General features: G+C 40.0%; 1 protein-coding gene and 1 long non-coding RNA gene across 2 annotated transcripts; one reads left to right on the forward strand and one right to left on the reverse strand.

Annotated features, from left to right (window-relative positions):
* Positions 1–16,519: 16,519 nt before the first annotated feature.
* LOC113336669 lies at positions 16,520–17,952 on the reverse strand. Its single transcript, XR_003353991.1, has 2 exons — positions 17,218–17,952; positions 16,520–17,058 (listed from the first exon to the last, which is right to left on the reverse strand). It is a non-coding gene; the product is annotated as an uncharacterized LOC113336669 (long non-coding RNA).
* A 2,652-nt stretch (positions 17,953–20,604) lies between these two features.
* Positions 20,605–21,842, forward strand: LOC113336945 (GATA transcription factor 15-like). The gene is made up of 3 exons (XM_026582655.1): positions 20,605–20,791; positions 20,935–21,024; positions 21,203–21,842. The coding sequence occupies exons 1-3, from the start codon at positions 20,771–20,773 to the stop codon at positions 21,527–21,529; spliced, it is 438 nt and encodes a 145-aa protein (XP_026438440.1). The 5' UTR covers positions 20,605–20,770; the 3' UTR covers positions 21,530–21,842.
* The last annotated feature ends 420 nt before the right edge of the window (positions 21,843–22,262 follow it).

Genomic DNA, 22,262 nt, shown 5'->3' on the forward strand with positions numbered 1-22,262 from the left:
TATCATCGACTCTTATTTTGCCAAAGTAGATTCTCAAAATATTAGTTATAAATCGTAAGCATGGAACATCAAACATCTAAGCAAGCATGACCATCAAATAAAATGATAACTAATTAATTAAATCATAATTCTATACTAATTAGTGCAAAAGTCGAATAGAATATAAAATAAATTCACCCATGTATGAAGTTCGGCTTCCTCAGTCGACCCAGTGTTGGGGTTTAGCTTCTCATAATGAAAACACACTCAAAATATAATTTATAGCTCAAATGGTGTTTTTATTGAAGAAAACTAATATTACAATGAAACTGCAACGCTGTATTGACGTTACAGAAGTCACCAAGAGCTGTTGCAAATTCAAAACAAGCGTGCCAAACTGACTGTAACGAGTACTGTTTATTAACGACAGTTCTCTGCGACAGTAAGTAGGCGTCAAATGTTCTTCTTCTTTTTCTCTACAGCAACAGAGAAATCTTCTCTGCAACCCTCTGGTCTTCTCCCCAACTCTCGATACTCCTCTCTTCGACCCCAGAAACTCTTTTATACTCGACAGGCCCAAGGATTACTCCTCATAACTCAAAAAGATTGCCCATAACTCGACAATAAAGATAATTGTTCTCGGCAATAATAACTTTCCTTTCTTTCCTTTTCACGCGTTGATTTTCTTCCAGCACACTCCCAGCATGCTTCTTACTCATCTCTGATGCTGTCATACACAATCAGCCACGCCCAAATAAACCAAAAATAGCACAAAATCTCGAGAATATCTCACGGGAGAATATTCCTCTCTGATTTGTTAAATCCACGTAAAGTTTGCTATTTTCTCGAAACCAAAGGATTTACCAGACCTGTTTCATCATCACAGGCCCAAACAAAGCCTTTCCCATGAAAATCTCCACGTAAATCTCTGCCCAAACTTTCCCAGAAAACCCGAGAAAACTAGCCTCTCCTGTTTTGTTGGGAAACAATATTCAGCCAAAATTCAGCGATCAAATTGCCCGTAATAACTCTGTTATGCACTATCAAAGGAACAGACCCGCTACACAGCTGGTCATGATTTGTAAGGAATTTCCTGGAAAAATAAAGTAAAAAGTTAACCTCTCCCCCACACTTAAACATTACATTGTCCTCAATGTAATTGAATCATCCAACACAAATATTAAGATGGAAAATGCAAAAAGTAAACGAAAATATTAAAAAAAATACACCTACTGGAATATACAAAAAGGATCCCCATAAACTAACAACCTGAAAATTTGGGGATCAACCCTAAATACAACATTTACAAATGACAGCTTCACACTTATGTTATCACGATGCGGAGACACTGAAACTATCAAAAACAGAGACTTACCTCCAAACCAAGTTTTTACAACATAAGGAAGTGTGTAAAGAACATAATATGGGGATATTATTGGGACTGGGGAATTTTCAATTGGCTCATGCATGGTATCAAAAATAGGGACGTCCTCTGGGTATTTGGATGCAAAGTATTCCAACAAAATTTTTGAAGCACATAATTCTAACCCTAAATTAGGTAACTTTTGGAAGACTAGGGTACTAGAAACAACCTCTAAGTCGGGTGAAAGATCTTGCGAGATAGATTCTCTTAATAAATTAGAAAAATCATCTACACAATCATTCACAGGGTCATCTACAAATTCTGTCTCGACCAGAGAGTCACTACAAGACTGATCATCATCATCATATAATTTTTTACATTCCAGAATTCTCAATCTTAAGTCCAAACTAAGTGGTGTGCGTTTATAATACTTCTCATATATCTCTAGAGGAGATTCTTCACTTACCACATGTGGATCAAAAACTCCATACCGTTGCCTACGCTTATATTCAGCAAGCGCCATCTCAGACGAGGTTTCCTGATAATTTGACTTTCTACGCTTATATTCCGCCAGCGTCATCTTAGATGACGTATCCCCAGAAGAAGTCATCATCCTCAAAATGTCCCTGAAAACAAATACAAAAATAAACGCATAAAAAGGAAAAAAAAAATCTAATTTTTTTTGAAAATACTGTACTAAATACAAAATAAACCTAAAAATTAATTTAAAAATAAATCCCCAGCAGTGGCGCCAAAAATTGATCGATTTTTCAAAGTTGTCGTAGTAATAAGATTCGAACTCTAAGACTTTTGAAGATTAAATTTAAAGGTTTAATGAAAATAATAAGATAGAGAGTTACTGGGACTAGGATTCCACCGCATTCATATCATAAGGCTCAATTATTTATTCTCAACAATTATCGCTCAATAAATAAAATATCATCGACTCTTATTTTGCCAAAGTAGATTCTCAAAATATTAGTTATAAATGGTAAGCATGGAACATCAAATATCTAAGCAAGCATGACCCATCAAATAAAATGATAACTAATTAATTCAAATCATAATTCTATTTTAATTAGTGCAAAAGTCATACAGAAAATAAAATAAATTCACCCATGTATGAAGTTCGGCTTCCTCAGTCGACCCAGTGTTGGGGTTTAGCTTCTCATAATGAAAACACACTCAAAAATATAATTTATAGCTCAAATGGTGTTTTTATTGAAGAAAACTAATATTACAATGAAACTGCAACGCTTTATTGACGTTACAGAAGTCACCAAGAGCTGTTGCAAATTCAAAACAAGCGTGCCAAACTGACTGTTACGAGTACTGTTTATAAACGACAGTTCTTTGCGACAGTCACTAGGCGTCAAATGTTCTTCTTCTTTTTCTCTACAGCAACAGAGAAATCTGCTCTGCAACCCTCTGGTCTTCTCCCCAACTCTCGATACTCCTCTCTTCGACCCCAGAAACTCTTTTATACTCGACAGGCCCAATGATTACTCCTCATAACTCAAAAAGATCTCCCATAACTCGACAGTAAAGATAATTGTTCTCGACAATAATAACTTTCCTTTCTTTCCTTTTCACGCGTTGATTTTCTGCCAGCACACTCCCAGCATGCTTCTTACTCATCTCTGATGCTGTCAAACACACCCAGCCACGCCCAAATCAAACAAAAATAGCACAAAATCTCGAGAATATCTCACGGGAGAATATTCCTCCCTGTTTTGTTAAATCCACGTAAAGTTTGCTATTTTCTCGAAACCAAAGGATTTACCAGACCTGTTTCATCATCACAGGCCCAAACAAAGCCTTTCCCATGAAAATATCCACGTAAATCTCTGCCCAAACTTTCCCAGAAAACCCAAGAAAACTAGCCTCTCCTGTTTTGTTGGGAAACAATATCCAGCCAAAATTCAGCGATCAAATTGCCCGTAATAACTCTGTTATGCACTATCAAATCATCTCAAAAAATTTCAGCCACTGAGTCTCTCTAAAACACCTTCAAATCTCGAGTCAAAATATGCCCGTGTGTCTGCAAAGTTTTCCTGCCAAAAATGAAATTCAAAAGAGGAAGAATAAGGTGGAGTGCCCCTATCCTGTCCTGGGGTGCGAATAGAAATTGGCTCCTGGGGTGCCCCTTATCCAAAACTGAGAGTCCGAATAACATGTGTCCTCCGGGTGCCTATACCAACTTTGAGCCGAATTTTCCAAAAATACCTACAAACAAGTTTATTAGTGATAAAATGAGTCCCAGCTAATGTATTTATGGGTGAAAATGCGTCGCACTTTCGTGCTTATCAACGTCAAGGCGCTAGTCGATCCACACTGGTGTCACTATGATTCTGTAAAGGTTCTCATTCAACCGAGAAGTTCATTCGTCATGTCTACAACCATACTACCGACTCCACTCAGGCAAAGATAATCTACAACCATGCTTCGCCAAATTTGAAGTTATGACTATCGTTGATAACAAGGCCGCTACAACCATCTCCAACCTCAATATTTATGATGATGCTATCCTCAAGACTTCATTCTTTAGCGCAACTCTCACCACCATATGAAATGAAGAAAGCCTCATCATGTACATCCCATCTTGGAACTGGGGACCCACGTGTTTATTCTAAGTACCTAAACCTTGATATCAGATGCTTGCTTCACCACTTATCATACTATAAATACTTCAGCCAAATCCCTCATGAAATTACTTGGATTCCTTCAATTTATCTTTCCATCCAGCACTAGCAACAACGTCTACCAAGTTGAAAGATCGGTGGATACTCGTAGGCAGGGGACTGCCTCCCTCTTTTCAATCCATTCCATGAGGTTATCGTCAGCTCTTCTACCAGGCTAACTGATCCCATTGATGATGCATGCCTTACCATTTTAAAAACATCATTGAGATTGAGAAAGACAATGAAAGTTCATGCTCGACGTCGGGAAAGCCTAATGAGTTTTATATGCTTCAGTCAACATCAAGGAAGTTATCGGCTCCATTATCAGCTTCACCGTCTAAGAACGAGACGAGCTCTACCACTATATGAAGATTGTCCTGTTCGTGCCTATTACTACAACGAAAACAAGTAAGACTACTTGCTTTCAGAATATTGTCACTCAGAATATGTGAAGCAACTTCTTGTGGAGGATGTAATATGAATTATGGCACCAGGCTTCATCACTTTCTGAACAAATTTTCGAGTATGTCTTAGGAACACGACAGTGATGGTATTCCTTCAAGATCAGGACACGAATTTATCATTACCTTATCAAAATTTTATCCAAAGCCGTGAATCTTTCGGGAAAATATGTGAAGAGACGTTGGTATTGTCACAAGCAACTATTGGTATCCTAAGAAGAAACTACCACGAGGAGTAGTTTTGATGGAGCTGCTGCCACCACTAAGATATTGTTGTTCTAAAACCTTATCACTACTTTATCATATCGCCTTGATATTGGAGGCATCAAGGGTTTTATGCTACTGTCCCTACCATAGATTTCACGAACAAGGGATGTAGTCGACATCCTAGGAAGCTGTCACTTTATCAGAGTCTGTTGAGGTTTTTCGGGAGGCCACAAGCTGATGCTGGAGTCTGCATCAACAAGAATACTGCCAGCTCCATCAGTAGATTATTCACACATCTCTTATTCCCTACGTTAGTGTCACCGGCTACAACTCGAGTCTTTATCATCCGATGCTTTGTCTATCACATACCTGCCATCATCCAGATATCATCACGCCTGGTGCTACTTACTCACGCGAAAGTATAATAATCCAAGTCCAATTATGCGCAAAGGACATGCTTAGCAGAGATAGAGCTAAGTAGCTACCCTTGAACTAGATTCTTTATATTTATTGGGCATACCAAATATAATTTTAAATATCCCAGTGTTGATACTCACAACCTCCTCAATACTCACCCGTGTCGACTGGATTCAATGCCTCAACACATCTTCACCTGTTTGATTGGCTTCACTGCCTCAACACAACTTCACTTGTGTTGACTGGCTTCACTGCCTCAACACATCTTCACCATGTTTGTGGGTGAAAACTTTTTCTGCTGATTTTGGTAATTTTGGGTGTGTGGATGAGAAACAAATCTAAACCCAAAACAATGTACTACACGGGAGTACTTTTGATTCAAGATATCAATCTGTACAATCCTGGCCTAAACCAAGAAATGGCCGTTCCAGGCTTGCTTCAGTCACAAAGTGAAGGAGAAGGGTTGGTCTTAGGGAGGGAAGCGAAGAAAGTGTTGAGACCAGAATCGTTGATTCTGAGGGTGTGGTTGTTTACGACTTGTATCAGAAAGTAGAACTGGCTAGATGCCTGAAAAGCTATCAGGTGATTTCTGGATGTTGTATTTTTCTCCTGACCAAAAACCTCTCTTTGGTGAAAATATGTGAAGCCTATTTATACAAGTCATATTGAAACGTATCGTGGTCTCGTAGGAAGTAGAAACGATTGAGTGGTGGAAGAATAGGGTAACGTGTAACCGTCAGACAATATGCTTACATGATGAAGGAAGTGAATTCGTGTAACTGTCATACATTATGCCTCCATGATGAAGGAAGTGAATTTGTTATACCGTTACTTTTCACCGCCACTAATTGTTCCGCTTCATGACACTTTCTTGTAACGGGCGCATTGCACGCCGCACGTTGTAAACCTCCAAACCAATACCCTGATGAGCATCCCCCAGTTTGTGACATGTTTGATGTCTCGAGTGTTTTGGTGAAAAACATGTAACACCTTGCTACGTGTGGCAAGTCAAAGTCAAGGGACTTACCGCAGGAAAATAGCATGTGATGCTATTAAGCTCGTTTTGGCTGGTCGCCTAAAACTTGCCACATGCCTGTCAGTTCGGTAGCGAACTCGGACGGCCGAGATTACATCCTATGAGGAAGGGTTGCCGTTGATTATGGATACCTTCTGTTGGCGCCTGATAATGCCGCAGTGATGATTTGATGTACGCCAGTGGCAATGTGGCACGGCAGGCATGGCTTGTGCATGCCAGTTCCACTGTGGTGCAAGTGGCGCCTGGCGTATCCATGGCCATTAGATCTAGGCAGCTGGTCGTCTGAAACTTGCCACAAGTCTGTCAGTTCGGTGGCGAACTTGAATGGCTGAGATTGCATTTCATGAGGAAGGATGGCCATTGATTATGACCATATCTTGTTGTATAGAAAAGTCGCGTCATTGGCATAGCGGCGCCTGGCGTAGCCATGGCATAGCGGCATGTTAGTGGTGTAACCGTGGCATAGCGGCATGCCAGTGGCGTAGCCGTGGCATAGCGGCATGCTAGTGGCTTTGTGGCATGGCCAAAGCTAAGATTTGGCTCCGTGGACAAAGTTAGGGCTTGGAGGCATGGCCAAGGCTAGGGTTTGGCGTCGTGACCAAAGGTTAGGGTTTGGCGGCATGAACAAGGCTAGGGTTTGGCGTCGTGGCCAAAGGTTAGGGTTTGGTGGCATGCCTGGCAGAGTTAGCACATGCCAGTGGCACGAAGTAGCGACTGGCGTAGCCATGGCCGCTAGACTTTGGCACCTCGGTATTGGACCCACATGTGGCGTGGAAACATTGGCCCTGTTTCCGCATCAATCCCAACGCTCTGGGAAACGTTATTTGGTTTTGGTTGGCGTAGCAACTTTGCCCAAATTAGGGTTTGGCATGTCGAAACCCTAATTAATGCGTGTGGCATGCGGCCGCGACATGGCGATACTTGTGTGCAAATGGCGCCATAGCTATGCCAAAGGATTTATGGAAAGGTCATAGTGTGGAAACGGCCACAAGAGTAGGGATTGCCGTGGGTGGCTATGATATGGCGCCAACCCTAGGGCTTCCTGGGTCCCACACGGCTCGTGGCATGTTGTGGGGTCGGAGTGGAACAATTTGTTTCCTGAATGGAAATTAGGGCTTTGGTTAATGCATAGGCGTGCTTTACTTGGCCACGAACAGGAGGTAGGTTAGCACATAGGGCGCTATTTATGGCATGTTGCCACGAAGTGGCATGTTACTGCGGCAGAGTGGCATGTTGGCATGCCGATCAATATGTTGTTGTGGCAGGGCGCGTTTGGCTTTCCAGTTAGTATGGTGGCGCAGTAGGGTGCGTTTGGCCTTTAACGTATGGTGGCAAGTTTAGAGCGACTTGATTAGCTAAGTAAAGGTGCCAACCAAACATAAGGCGCGGACACACCTCTAGTGCTTGTGGCGCATTTAAAGTGACCCGATTGGTTGGTAGGAAGGAGAGGGGCAGGCCAAGCATGGGCGCGTCTACACTTCTGGTGTGAATGTGGCGACTTTAGAGTAACCTGATTGGTCGATGGGATATGGGGCCGTCAAGTATGGGTCCAGCCACAACTTATGTGCGTGTGGAGAATTTAAAGCGACCTGATTGGTCGAGGAAAACAGGGCCGGTTTTAGGATGGGGCGTGGACAATGACAAGTGGCGCCAAGGCATGGCCACGCCTCCCTTTGCTGCTGCGGCTCCCTGTTTTCTGGGCAAGGTTTTGCACCTACTAATCCACGACGGATTAATTACCTAGTTTTCCTAGGATTACTTTCGACAAGCAAGGTCTGGTATATTCCGCAAATTTCAAAAGTAATTGATTGAATCTTATGTGTTGACATAGAGTTCTTTAAGTTCATTTCCAAAGAGCAGCATGCTTTCTGATCGAATACTTTATTCAAAGACCTTATCCTTGATATTTAGAAATTCGTGCTACTCTGCTGCGAGTGAACACAAATTGTCTTGCCATATCAATATTAAGGGTTCAGGAGGGGAACATAGCATAGAAAGCATTCAAAGAAACTTATATTAAGCGAATATGGGCAAGGCGCCGAAATTTATAGAACGTCTGGGATGGTTGCTACATCCATCAGTCTGGATAGATTTCATGTAAGTATATTGAACGGCTCAATAAATATGCCAGTGGAGAGGTTAACACTCATGGCTCCGTTTCCTTACAGAGTGACGTCACATCAGATTTAAGGTTTTACAATTTTAAACCTAAGCTAAAAACCACCATCAACACACCCGTGTTAACGGGATTTACTGCCTCAACACATCTCAATTTGTGTTGACTGGTTTTCCTCAATACATATTCACCTGTGTTGTCAGTCTTCACTGCCTCAACACATCTTCATCCTAGTGTTGAGACGTACTATTTCTTCAACACTTATCACTGTGTTGTCAGACTTCACTGTCTCATCACATCTTCATCTTAGTGTTGAGACAGGCTCCGATGCCTCAACATTCATCATAGTACTGACGGCTCTACCGCCTTAAAACTTGTCTTTATACTCGAGGCTCCACTGCTTCAACACACTATTTTAGTGTTCTCGGCATCAACGTTCTGGAAGGATGATTGCTACTTACATTGGCGCTTCATTTGTCATGTCCTGCTCAGGGCCCAGGCCGACTGCTCTCTTCTTGGTAACATCTGCCTATTTCAATTTTATTCCCGACCGTCACCATTTGTTGCTTACCTCGCAAAAATATCATTTTGACCTGCTAAGCAGGGGACTTAATGTTGTTGGTGGCTTTTAGTTCAGGGCTAAAACTGTAAAATTTCATATTTGTATGCATGCTTTCTGCAAAGAAGTAGAGCTATCAAGAAGCAGATGAGCGCCTATACCTCTCTGCATAATATGAACCCGTCTGCATTATTCACTAATGCAGGGCTTGCTGAGTATTTATCCTATGCTATGTTCCCAACTGAACTCTTAATATTGACATGATATGACGATTCCATTAGTACTCACCGACGGGCCCACTTCTATTTTAGCCAATTGGAACCCTCCTAGCCTGTAGGCAGCATCCCTGATCACTAGCCAAAGTAGGCTAGTCGCGTGGTTCAAAAGGGGCTTTTAATGAGGATGAGACCGTCCATGGTAGTCTTAAATCCATCGTGGTCATCCACTTTATCCAACTTAATTGGATGGCTTAGATTCTATTATAGGCGACCAATGAGTTGTTGATACACTCACCAATGACCCTCTTTTGTTCTCGACCAATCACATTTCTCCCAGCCTGCAAGTAGCTCCTCAAACCGATCGCCCAAAGTAGGTTAGTTACACCGCTTAAATTAGGTAAGCGTAAATACATGGTTGTCGCAAAATGATCTCGGCCGTCCAACTTGGCCGGACTAAATCCGATTTTGGGCAACCAATAAAGTGTCATCGTGATTACCGTCCACCCCCTCCTATGAGGATCATTCGACTCATCCTCAACTCTCTCAAATAGATCATGGAAACTGCTCGAATTAGGTAAATCGCACCACTCATAAGAGTCTTAAAAATTGTTAGAGCATTGCTAGGTTGAACTCACATGCGTTGCTATCTCAAGCATGTTTGTCAATGTTAGTGATCAAAATTATAAGTCTTGATTTCTAGTCTATTATAGCTAAGTCTCGGACTAGGATAGAAAGTGTAATTGAGATCAAGGACTTCATGGAGATTTATCATACAAGTAGAAGAACTACTCAAGGAACCGGTGGAACTTCTCGACAAAAAGGTATGTGAAGACTTGAACTTATCTATCACTCAAAAGTCTATCTACTCTATCTCCTACTCTTTGAGACAAGAAGTCGTATGATATATATATAGACTTGGATTATACATATTTGGTATTTCGAGCCGAGTATACCTCGCCTATCTATATCTCGAAATATGTGTTGGTAAGCTTTTCACTTCGATCAAGTTTATCTTTACCATATGAGGAAAGTCATGATATGTTTCAATCATCTTGAAAATTGCTTTGACGAGAAATGGTGTAACCTCTAAGAATGTTTCAATGATTGAAATGAGAGTTTAGATTACATAACCAATGGTAGACATAAGAATTGTTGTGGAAACACATTTATGTATAAGTCTTATTCCTTGAACCAAAGTTTGCGAACTTTGTTGATCAAGAGAACCGGAAGAATGGCGTGAGCCAAGTCCGCGAACTGCCGAAGTTCTCAAACCCGAGAATTTCAGCTGGAGTTGACAAACTACTTGCGTGAATCTAAGTCCGCGAACTCATTCCGCGAAACGGCGAAGTTATCATACCCGAGAATTTCTGCTGGAGTTTGTAAACTCTGCCCGGTAACTTAAGTCCGCGAACCTAGTCTGCGAACTTGAGAAGGTTATATATCTGAAGATGATTTCTGAACTTAAACTTAAAAAGACTAAGGAATACAGTTTGCAAACCGTGGCTATAAAATTTCATGAACCGATTCAAGTGAATCAAATCATCTTTGCCTCAATTGTGTCTTGTGTAGTACATGAGATTTTCTTGCAATTGAACAAATCTCTAACTAGTTCATCTTGAAGTCATTTGAACTAGTTATGATGAAGAAGAACATGGTTGATATGAAATGCTCATATGGCTAACCTTTTGGTTAACTATTGTTGAACCAACAAGTGCATACGCTTGGGTAAGGTTAACAAACCTAGAAACGTGCATTGTCAAGTGTGTGTAACAAGCTAAGTTTTCAATCTAACGGTTGAAAAATATTAGCTTGAATCAAAATCAGGTTTTCATCTAACGGTGGATATCGATTGCTTTGTTACCAAGGTAACTTAATTGCAAACCATGATTTAAAAGATTATATAAGGGAGGCATCTAGTATTGTGCAAAACTAATCCCCACACCTTACGTGTGATACTAGTTTGCGCGCTAGAGTCGTTTCTCCTTTAACCTTTGGTTTTCTTCTTCTAAAACCAGGTTAACGACTTAAAGACTTCATTATTGTGAAGCCAGACCGACTACAGTCCAGTCCGAAGTTAGCTTGGAGTAGGCTAGTGTCTGTAGTGGCTTAATACAGTGTGTGTTCACTCTGGACTAGGTCCCGAGGTTTTTCTGTATTTGTGGTTTCCTCGTTAACAAAATTTCTGTTGTCTGTGTTATTTCAGTTTCCGCATTATATTGTTTTATCTTTATAATTGAAATAATACAGGTTGTGCGTTAGATCATTAATTAGAGTAATCCAACCTTTGGTTGTTGATTGTCATTGGTTGATCCTTGGATATTGGTCTTTGGTACCATCCAAGTTATTCCTTGCATTTGATTAGAATTCGCAGTTCCTGCTTGAGTAAATCAAATCAAGAGAGAGATATAAACTCGTTGATATACTTTTAATTGACCGAGTCTTGTTGATTCTCTTAAAAGCATATCCGAGTTTGTCCATACATATTGCTAAGCGAAATATTTGGTGGTGTTGTTAGACCCCGCTTTTTCACCCCTCCCCCAAAGAAGCAATCGTATTCACAGACGTAGACATCTGCTATCCTGGAGAGCACCTTAGTCCCTTGTACCTGACGGTTCACATCAACAAACATCCACTGAAGAGAGCCTTTGTAGAGGAGGCGCCTTATTAAATCTAGTTTCCATGCACACGTTAGACATCCTAGGAGTACAGCGGTCTACAATCATAATGCGAACCATGACATTGAAGGGGTTCATAGGTCATACCCATACAACCATTGGAATTGTCAACCTAGTTGTGAAAGTCGGACCTATCCTAGCGTTTATGCCATTCTATGTACTAGAAGATGATACCACGTTCCATGCCTTACAAGGAAGAGGGTGGCTACTCAACCACAAGGTATGGCATCGACGTACCATCAATGTGTCAAGACTAATATAGGAGGAAGGAAATACCGGATCCCTTCCACGAGCAACCCTTTCGACCCATAAGAAGCGTACATGACCGACACGGTCTTCTACAATGAACCAAAATAGGCATAGGAAGCACCCGAGGTACGACTTACCCCGCTTTCGAATTAGGGAGAGGAAAACGAGCCGGAGCCGACAAAGTCTGTGTTCAGCCCATCCAAAATGACATTCCCCGCCGAGAGGAAGAGGAAACAAGAAGGGCAACCTAGATTTCAACGCTTCTCTAGGCCGGATGGAGGGCACTTATGCCGCTTGTAGAAATTAACTGAGGGGGAATCCGCGGGTGTGCAAAGACTACGCCGACATGATGGCAGGCAAAGTGGAGACTCCCTCTGAAGATATTAAGGAAAGTCTAGCAGAACTACCGTACATAACGATCGATGACGAAGAAATGCAAGGGCATCTCGCGGATGAAACCACCAGGGTTTAGGGAGAACGAACGCCTGGAGACCTAACCATGGATGTGATAGAAGAAGTCAACACAGGGTCGGAGGAGGATAAGCGCCCCATCATGATAAGTAAGAGCTTGGATAAAGAATAGAGGTAAGCGTTGATCGCGCTACTCCGAGATTACAAAGATGTCTTTGCCTATGTTTATGATGAAATGTCGGGGTTGGTTAGCGATCTCGTGGCCCACAACCTCGGAGTGTCACCCGAATTCAAGCCTGTAAAGCAAGGGAGAAGGGAGTTCCTAAGGGACACTTCCCTCGCCATAAAGGATGAGGTGGAACGGTTGCTCAAAGTCAAGTTCATCAAGCCTATCCAGCACCCGACTTGGTTAGCTAACATCGTGCCGGTGGTGAAGAAGAGCGGGGAGATCAGGTGTTGTGTAGACTATAGGGACCTGAATCGAGCATGCCCGAAGGATGACTTCCCACTACCCAATATTGACATGACGCTAGACGCAACGGGAGGAAAGAAACGATTTTATTTCATGGATGGATTGAGCGGGTACAATCAAATATGGATGGATCCATCGGACACAAAAAAGACCGCCTTTCAAACACCATAGGAAATTTCTACTATGTAGTCATGCATTTCGGTTTAAAAAACGCTGGGGCCACATATTAGCGCGCTATGACCTCCATATTTCACGATCTTATACACCAGACATTTGAAGTATACGTTGACGACATCGTGATCAAAACACAGGAGGCCGAATATCACGCCTCTCACTTGCGGACAGCTTTTGAGAGGTGCTGGAAGTTCAAGCTCAAGATGAATCCCCTCAAATGCGATTTCGGAGTGACATCAGGAAAGTTCCTAGGCTTTGTAGTGACTAATTAAGGGATCCAAGTATACCCGAGAAAGGTCAAGGAAATCACAACCATGGCTCCTCCGGCAAGCGCAAAGGAACTGCAAGCCTTCATAGGGCGGATATCGTACATACGGCGCTTCATACCTGGTCTGGCACAATTAATGACCGTGTTCCTTCCTCTACTAAAGAAGGACGCAATCTTCGTATGGGGGGAATGCAATGCATGGCATTTAAAAAGATAAAGCAATGCCTCGTCAGCCCTAAAGTCCTCAGCCCCCCGGTAAGAGGGATTACCCTATATCTCTATACGACATTTACCAACTCGGCGATAGGTGCGGTCCTCGCACAAGACATGGGAGGGAACGATTTGGCGCCCATGGATTATGTTAGTCGGATCCTGCGAGACACGGAATTGAGATACCCGCGCGTAGAGTAAGAATGTCTCAGCTAAGGGAATCAAGTGCGCAGTCAGCTTGGAGTAGGCTAGTGTCTGTAGCGGCTTAATACAGTGTGTGTTCAATCTGGACTAGGTCCCTGGGTTTTTCTGCATTTGCGGTTTCCTCGTTAGCAAAATTTCTGGTGTCTGTGTTATTTCTATTTTCGCATTATATTGTTTTATCTTTATAATTGAAATAATACAGGTTGTGCATTAGATCATCAATTAGAGTAATCCAACCGTTGGTTGTTGATTGTCATTGATTGGTCTTTGGTACCATCCAAGTTATTCCTTGTGTTTGATAAAAAAACTCGATGATTTCTATTAGCTTGAGTAAATCAAAACAAGAGAGAAATATTAACTCCTTAAGATACTTTTACCTAGATTGAGTCTGACTGTCTAGTTGATTCTCTAGAAAGTATTTCGGAGTTAGTCCATACAGATTGCTAAGCGAAATATTGGGTGGTGTTGTTAGACCCCCGCCTTTTCAATTGGTATCATAGCAGGCAAACACGTTAAAGACCTTATAAGTCTGTGTTTGCAGCGATCTGATTATGGACGAGACTATCTCTAATAACGTACCAGCTCAGAAATTACCAGATGATTCTAAAAGCTTGGATTCACCTGAGAGAACTGTCACATCTAAATCAATATCTAAACATTCTCTTGATGTAAAAACTAATGATTGGGAAACTCTCCTAGAAGAACAGTTGGATGAACTTTCTGATGAAGGTGATTCAGATATTGATAGAGATGTTGATGAGGAAATATCAGAGTATGTTAAGTTTTTGGATTCGTGGAATATGAAGAAGATTGTAACTTCTCATGTCTCACCTCTTCTGATTCCTCTCTGTCGAGAAAACAAGAAATTGAGAAGATGTTACGCAAGTGTTTATTTTTCGAATCGTTCTAACGAATTGATCCTCAAGGATTCTGAGGAAAACCTACGTATGAAGTCACTTGAATATGATAATCTTTATCAAAAGTACTTTTTGTTGGAAGAGAAACTTGCAGAATCTGAAGCAAGGTTTAACTCTCAACAAATTAGTTTTTATGACAGAGAAAGTGCATGTCTCGCTCGAGAAAAACGCCTTGAGGATGATTTAGCTACTGCTCTAGATAAAATCAAGATGTTGGAATATGACTTGAAAAAGTTCAATACTAGTTCAAGAAAATTAACCACTATGCTAGGAGCAAGTAAAAATCATCGTGGTACACGAGGATTGGGCTATAAGGGAAGATATGCTCCAAGAATTAGCAAAGAGGCAAAATTTATCAAGGCTAGTGATTCTTCTCAACAAAAGGTTTCCAATGATGGAAAAAGTGAAGTAACTTCACCGGAAATTAAGGTTCGAAAGAGCAAAGTATATTGTAGTGCCCCCTAAGCTAGCAGCTGACTAATCCAAGAGATTAACTAAAACAAAGAGGCACTAAAAATCTGAATCATTTACTTAAACAATCAATTAAGAAATCTGCTATAAAACTTAACCCAAAACTAACCCCCCTCAGAATATATATACATGATCTTCTCTCAAATGATACGTATACAATAGTCATTTGGTTTACAGATACAATAAACAACATAATAACATAGCAGAAGTTAACTAATTAACGGAGTCAACACTTGTGGCTTCCGCTGCGCAACTCTAATCTGTCTTTGAAAACTGAAAGTGGAAAAGGGTGAGCACAGAGTGCCCAGTAGGAATAACATTTAACTTTCAAGTAATCATTGGAATGATTTGAAAAAAACAATGAATATATCGGATGTCGACCAATTCCTTACACATCCCATATTATACATTGATAATGAAGTCTATTGGATGTCGACCAATTCCTTACATATACAATAACAAATCATGTTTTTTCCCAAAACACTAAAAGGCATCCAAAATACAGAAATAAACAATCATGGTATATGGAACTAACTCCTTCGACAAAACAATGTATTATTGGATGTCGACCAATTTCTTACACATCCAATCGTATACATTGACAATGAAATATATTGGATGTCGACCAATTCCTTACACATCCAATATTATGCATTGATGTCGACAATTCCTTACACATCAATGTTGGTGTCGACCAATTTCTTACACACCAAAATGAAGGAGCGTATTCTATATACTTTCGGAATTTAAAGAAACATGCATAATAAGATAATGCATGAATTTGTTAAACATAAACTTTTGTAAAAGAAAACAACAATGGTTTCAAAAGATTTAAAAGTATTCCCACCTCTTTTGATGAAAAGCCACGCCTACCTCGAGTTCCACGATCCATTGGTTCATCCTTTGAATCAATCGTTAATATAGACTAACTGTTAATCATACAAGCACTCTAAAAGTTCAGCCAAAAGACTCACACAAGAATCATACAATTCTATCTAATGGTGTTAAGCCCATTATGGTATCTCTTTCTCTATCTTTAACATAACTAAGAGTTTACTAATCCAATTAGGCTGATTCTTTAGTCCGTAGCCAAGTCTTGTGAATATCTACAACTTCGTAGAAGAAGCCAAAGGCTAATCCATACCATAAGGGGTCCAAACAATCAAAATAGAAATACTAGGTCTAAGCCCAAGTACACTAGACTCGGCCCATTAGCACAAGGTCTGACCCAACTGGGTCAACTAACAGTCCACGTCCGTCCAAGGTCAAGTCCAGGTCAACCGAGTCAACTCTGAGTCAAACCGATCCAACTCAGATTAACCGGGATAACTCAGCTCAGTCAGATACTGAGTCAGACAAGAACAGGTCCGAGTCAGACTGATAAGTTCAGTCAGACAAGCCAAAGGTCCCTAATCAAAAGTAACTCTAATCTCAGTTCAACTTAAACTTTTTCATTGCAATAATTCATTCAACTTATAACTCAAAATTGATATACAAAATAACATAGCCTACTTATAAGAGCAGAAGTTGCAAGCTTCCACTGCAAGCACTAACTACATCTCTACAATCACCATTCTCAGTAGTACAATGACACTCGCTCCAACTGCAATACCCACTCAACTCTATTTTGCAACTAATCAATTCCAAATCCTGTACACACTGCCTGCACCAGTACTTGAACTGTAACTCCACTCCAGTTCTGCGACAATCAGCATAACGAAAACCTTATCACCTGCATTTCGTTTACCCAATATATCATTAACAACCAATTGCTTCAACTCAAGCATCCTTATATAACCCAACAGAGTCTCTACCAGTAAATTTAACTTCAACTACATCTCAATACCTCCACCTGAAATTCCATTACACAGTCCTCTTAAACAGCAACACAATACTCAACTGATATTCAATCCCCAATTCATTCATACCACCACCAGTAATCAACACCACAATCAATGCATCCAAAATAACTACAATTCAACATACACATAATGGTTATCTAAATGTCAGTTTCATTATATCTTCATTAACAACTCATAATTCATCTCCAACTCTGATATAATCACAGAGTCTCAACAACTATAACCATTCAAATCAAAATACTAAAATTGAGACAATTAGAGACTTACCCAGCAATTCACGTTCTCTGAATTGTTAAATCACCAAATTATTTCCACCAAGAACCTAATTCATGTTTTAAGGAAGAACATAAACCCCAACTTATCTCTGAATTAACCTTTCTTCACTTAAGTCTTGATTCCATCTGTATTTCAACTCTAATCCACTTAATCATTCAATACCCATCTTCAATTTATCTAAATCTTCTCAATCTTGCCCAATTCGAACTCCAACACAACATGCAGAACCCTAATTCTTCAATTGATCTTCTCTAAAACAGCTTCAAAACTGCAATCAAACCCCAACCCTTCTATTCTTCATCCATCAACAACCTAATTAACTTACCTATTCCATACGAATCCAATGTTTAATTTACAAACCCTAACTCTTCAGTTCATATTTGAAACAACTGAAAATAGTACATAATTCTTCTACTTTGTTCTCAATGATGAAAACCCATCATCTAATGCTCGACTTCATCATCAAACTCTCACAAATTCAATCCTCTCCAGAAACCCCTAAATCAATTACAACAACACCACTCCTCCTTCTCCCGAGCTCAAATAACTTTCAGCGCCGTCACCTTCTTCATCTAATCATCTTGAATATATGATTCCCTCAAATAGGATTCACTCTCATCTCATAAATCGATCAGAGCATAGGAACAGAGAACGGAAAGAGGAAGAAGAAGAAGAGAAGAGAAGAGAAGAGAAGAGAATGAGAAGGAAAGGAGGGATCGATTTTAATCTTCTCGGTTTGATGTTGACACAAACACACTAAAACTCCACGACACCTGTTGAAGATAAGGCCAGCCACACGGTTAAGCTGTGAAGTTACTATTTTGTCCTTCATAATTATCCGACGATAACTTCTTCGTCTGATATCCGAATGACACGTTGGAGTAGCCAATTTCGCATAACTTTTCGAGACCTATCTAGCAATACTAGTTTTGTGTCTAGTTAGTTGTTAGGTTAATACCTATTAATTAACGTTTGTGTTAATTTAATCGAGTTATAACCGGTTAATTCATCTCTTGACTAGTCTAATAGCGTTGACGAGCTCGAGGGTCCTTACATATATCAACCTCCAAAGTCAGCACACACGGACCGAGGTAAGAACATTCCTTATGTTTTCCACTGTTGCGGGAATAAAGGTCACCTGGAAAGGAGATGTCGTTTCCGTATAAGGAATGAGAAACTTCATGATGTTCTTGTTCGGGCATCACAAGAAGTTGTGAAACCAAGATCAAACGTTAAGACTGATCCTCTTAACGTTACAGGTTGTAATTGTCCAACCTTTAGTCAAGGGAAGCATTGCTATGATAAACCTAGATTTGCCTATAAACGTCGTACGAATCCTTTTCACAATCATAACTTCGTAAAGACGAAGAAAAGATCCGATGCTCCCAATTGGAGAAAGACTAACTTGCAAAAGAATAGTCAATCCAATTCTCTTCCGAGAATTATAGAAGAGAGTAATGGGAAGAAGGTTCCAATTGTTCCTAAACGCACTCAAAGGTGGATACCAAAGAAAGTCGATGATGTTTTGAGTGTGAAAAGGAATGATCTCCCAGAAAATTCCATGACTATGGAGAAGGCAATATCCTTGACGTTGGAACTTAACAAGTTTTTTGGAAAAATGGAATTGGATGTGAAAGGTTCTAAAAGCGATCTCTTTCATGATAATCCAAAGATCACTTGTGGTGAGCAAAACATTGTTCACCCCAACACAACTTGATTGTGTTGTAAGTGCATCCTTACCAAGGAATGCCCTGTTATGTATACGGTGAGGGAAGCACGAGAATTGGGGCACACAGATTATGTTCGGTAAGGATGTAGAATTCAACTGGATTATTCTAAAAAGGTATGTCTATAAAACTGAGCAAGATTTGTATTTTTATGATCCATGTACCTTGATTATTGTTTTTTTCTACCTAACTTGATCTGTGTTTAAGGTTCTTAAACGTTTAGGTTTGAAAATTATAGTTCAGGATGTTTGGACTCCATGGTACACATACCTGGTATGCTTACCATCTTTTAAAATCAAAATCCAGGGGTTTAAGTTATGATGAAATCAATTTCCTATGAAAGCGATGAAGAATACTTTCAGCGTTTCACCCACGACAAAAAAAGGATTGAACTGAAAATCCATTAATCAACAACAATAACGGGATCCAACAAATCATGTCTCTGAAGAGCACCCAATTGAAATTAGTAGACAAACTTTCTTAAAATCCATCGATAAATCCCAGAAGCAATGGCAATAAAACGTGGAGAAAGTTAAATCGTAGCAACATGACATCCGATCCACACTTATCCATGCCTTAAATAACCACATCATGAAAGGGACAGCGGGGTTGTGGTTTAGCAACCCCAATGATATGGAAGGAAAACATGGAAAAATTGTTTGATTGGGTTCAAAAACTTGCAGAAAAAAATTCATAAGACTTAGTCTTATGGTGTGCTAATCTAGCAGTCCACATCAGCTAGGAAGGCCTCCTAATTTCTATGGAGGTGCTAATCTAGCATGCTAGTGGCAGAATAAAACATCGTTGGACGCTAAATGGTTCAACGCAACCAATCTCATCCGTCAGATCAAAGAATAAATCTAGATGCGCTGAACCATTCTGCGAAAATGTGATTTTTGTGGCGCTGAATGGTTCAGCGCAACTATCTCGCTGCTAGTTCAAGTGCGAACAAATGGTAAGAAAGAACTAGTGTTAGCAGATAGACAACATTTTTTTTTTGAGCTGCAACACTCTTTGGCTAATCTAGCCCATAGGACTCGGTCTTAAGAAACTAATTTCAAGTGGCAGAACGAAACTGATTTCTTTTTTAATTATTTTTTTCTTTCTTCGGCACAGCTGTGACCACTCCCCAAAACATACCAGCTAACTAAATTAGCCAGTGTTGATCTAACCACCGCCCCAACGATATCGTTCCCATCTCACTTGAAAAGGAGTGTGGTATTTTTTTTCCCTTTGCGAAAACTATCGGTACCTGTAGGTGAGCAAGTGTTAATGCACTTCCACATAATGCTGATCGCGAAAAAGATTTTTTCCGAGGACTTTCTGGAATCGATATCTTCTGAATTTATCACAAAATTTCCACCAAGTAAAGAACACAGACGTGCCACACGTACACACCCAAAAAGAGCGCCATTTTTAGTTTTGGCGGGGTCAGTTTAGAAATTAGAATTTCGATCCGGAAATGAAAAATTGGGGGCCGAAGGACAGTATGGTCATTTAGCAATAAACAGCTAAAAGCTAGGGTTTTATGCCTTCTGAGTCGGGGGTAGCAGGATTTGTTATTTTTGTGCCGTATTGTTTCGTTGCATGATTTCATTTCGTTTATAACGACAAGCTTATTAAATGGGAGGCTCGGTCGGCCCCCTTATATTTCTTCCCATCCGCTCTCAAACCACTACGTTTTTTCATTTTCCTCTCTTTTATGTCGGTTTTATCTGTGTTCTTTTCTTCTCCCTCTAAAAAGAAAAAAAAACGTACTCAAGTGCTCTGTGATTGTCTCTGTTCTTCTTCCGTTCTGATCTCACTGAGGCTCAGTCATGTTGGATCTGACTGAAAAAGTGAGTGATCATGGGTCTTGTATCATTTAATCGTGATTTTTGATCATCAAATCGGTTTGATCTGATTTGTACAGTGAATCACTTTTTTTTCGAATATGTTTTATTTCTTAACCTAATCACATCCATTTGATCTGTGATTTCAGGGTTCTGGTTCTGATACTACTGTTAAGAGTTGTGTTGATTGTAAAACATCAAAAACCCCTTTATGGAGAGGCGGTCCAGCTGGTCCCAAGGTATTGAATCAGAAATCCCTAAACCCCAATCTCTGATTCTCATTTTGGTTTTGATAGATTTTCAAAACCCACTTCTCTAATGGGTTCTGCTCTGATTTCTATGTCAATTTTCAAAACCCACTTTTTTTTTTTTAATTTTTTTTAATGGTTCTGATTTTGATTAATCTGTTTTTTCTAGTCACTCTGTAATGCATGTGGGATCAGACAGAGGAAGAAAAGAAGAGCTGCTTTGGGTTTGCAGAAAGAAGAATCAGATGAGATGATTAAGAAGGAGAAGAAAGAAGATCATCATCATCATCATAAGATTCAGATCAGTAACAAGAAAAATAAAAGCAATAACAAGATTATTGGTGCATATTTGAGGCTCAGATTACTTGCTTTTGGTAGAGAAGTTATGTTACAAAGATCAGCAGCTATGGGATCAACGCAGAGGCAGCCATTAGGAGAAGAAGAACAAGCTGCAGTTTTATTGATGGCTCTATCTTGTGAATCTGTCTATGCATAAACCCCCTCTAATAATCAAACCCATCCTAACTATAAAAAATACTTATCTTTTGTGTAAACCCCTTTTAAGTTTTAACCTCTTTTAGGGTTTTAGTTTTTTTTTTAGATTAGGACTAAGTAGCAGAAAGTTCGAAGGATTTTAGCTTTAGTTTAGCGTTGTTTTTCCCTAATTAGAAAAATCTTAGGGTTTTTCAATTTTGTTGGGGTTGGTTAAAAATTAACTTGATCAATCAAGTTATAATAGTACCTCCCTTCTGATGATGTATAATGTTTGTTGCCTCTAATGGGAATATATGAGGAATTTTAGACTACTCTATTGAATGTTTTGTTCTTTATTTTTCATGCTTTTTAGGGTTTTTTTTTTGGTTCCAAATTCAAAATGTATGATTAGAATTTTAGCTCATTTGGGGGTGCAGCTTTGGTGTTATGTTTTGTATTGTTTTCTATTCGTAGTGACATTGAGATTTGAGTTTCGGGGACCTCTTAGAGAATATAAGAGGGACTAAAAAGGCAAACAGAATATTCTATGGGTGGAGTAATAAAAACAACAGTTTTTCCTTCCTTCCGAGATAATATCGGCAGCAAATGTTGTTCTCCATTCTTCTACGAACAATCTCTCCCTCCATAGAATCTAAATAACCTTGAGAAGATTGGATATATAATCATTAACGAGAATGTTTTCAAGTCCTTTTGATGTACTAGTGGTAGAATTACTGTCCAAAGATTATACTCTT

Source organism: Papaver somniferum, unplaced genomic scaffold, assembly GCF_003573695.1.
Source record: "Papaver somniferum cultivar HN1 unplaced genomic scaffold, ASM357369v1 unplaced-scaffold_154, whole genome shotgun sequence".
Classification (NCBI taxonomy): Eukaryota; Viridiplantae; Streptophyta; class Magnoliopsida; order Ranunculales; family Papaveraceae; genus Papaver; species Papaver somniferum.

Coding starts and splice junctions, on each gene's coding strand:
- LOC113336945 (XM_026582655.1), top strand. CDS start 20,771: ATGTTGGATCTGACTGAAAAA. Junction 20,792..20,934: donor TGTTGGATCTGACTGAAAAA/GTGAGTGATCAT, acceptor CTGTGATTTCAG/GGTTCTGGTTCTGATACTAC. Junction 21,025..21,202: donor GCGGTCCAGCTGGTCCCAAG/GTATTGAATCAG, acceptor TGTTTTTTCTAG/TCACTCTGTAATGCATGTGG.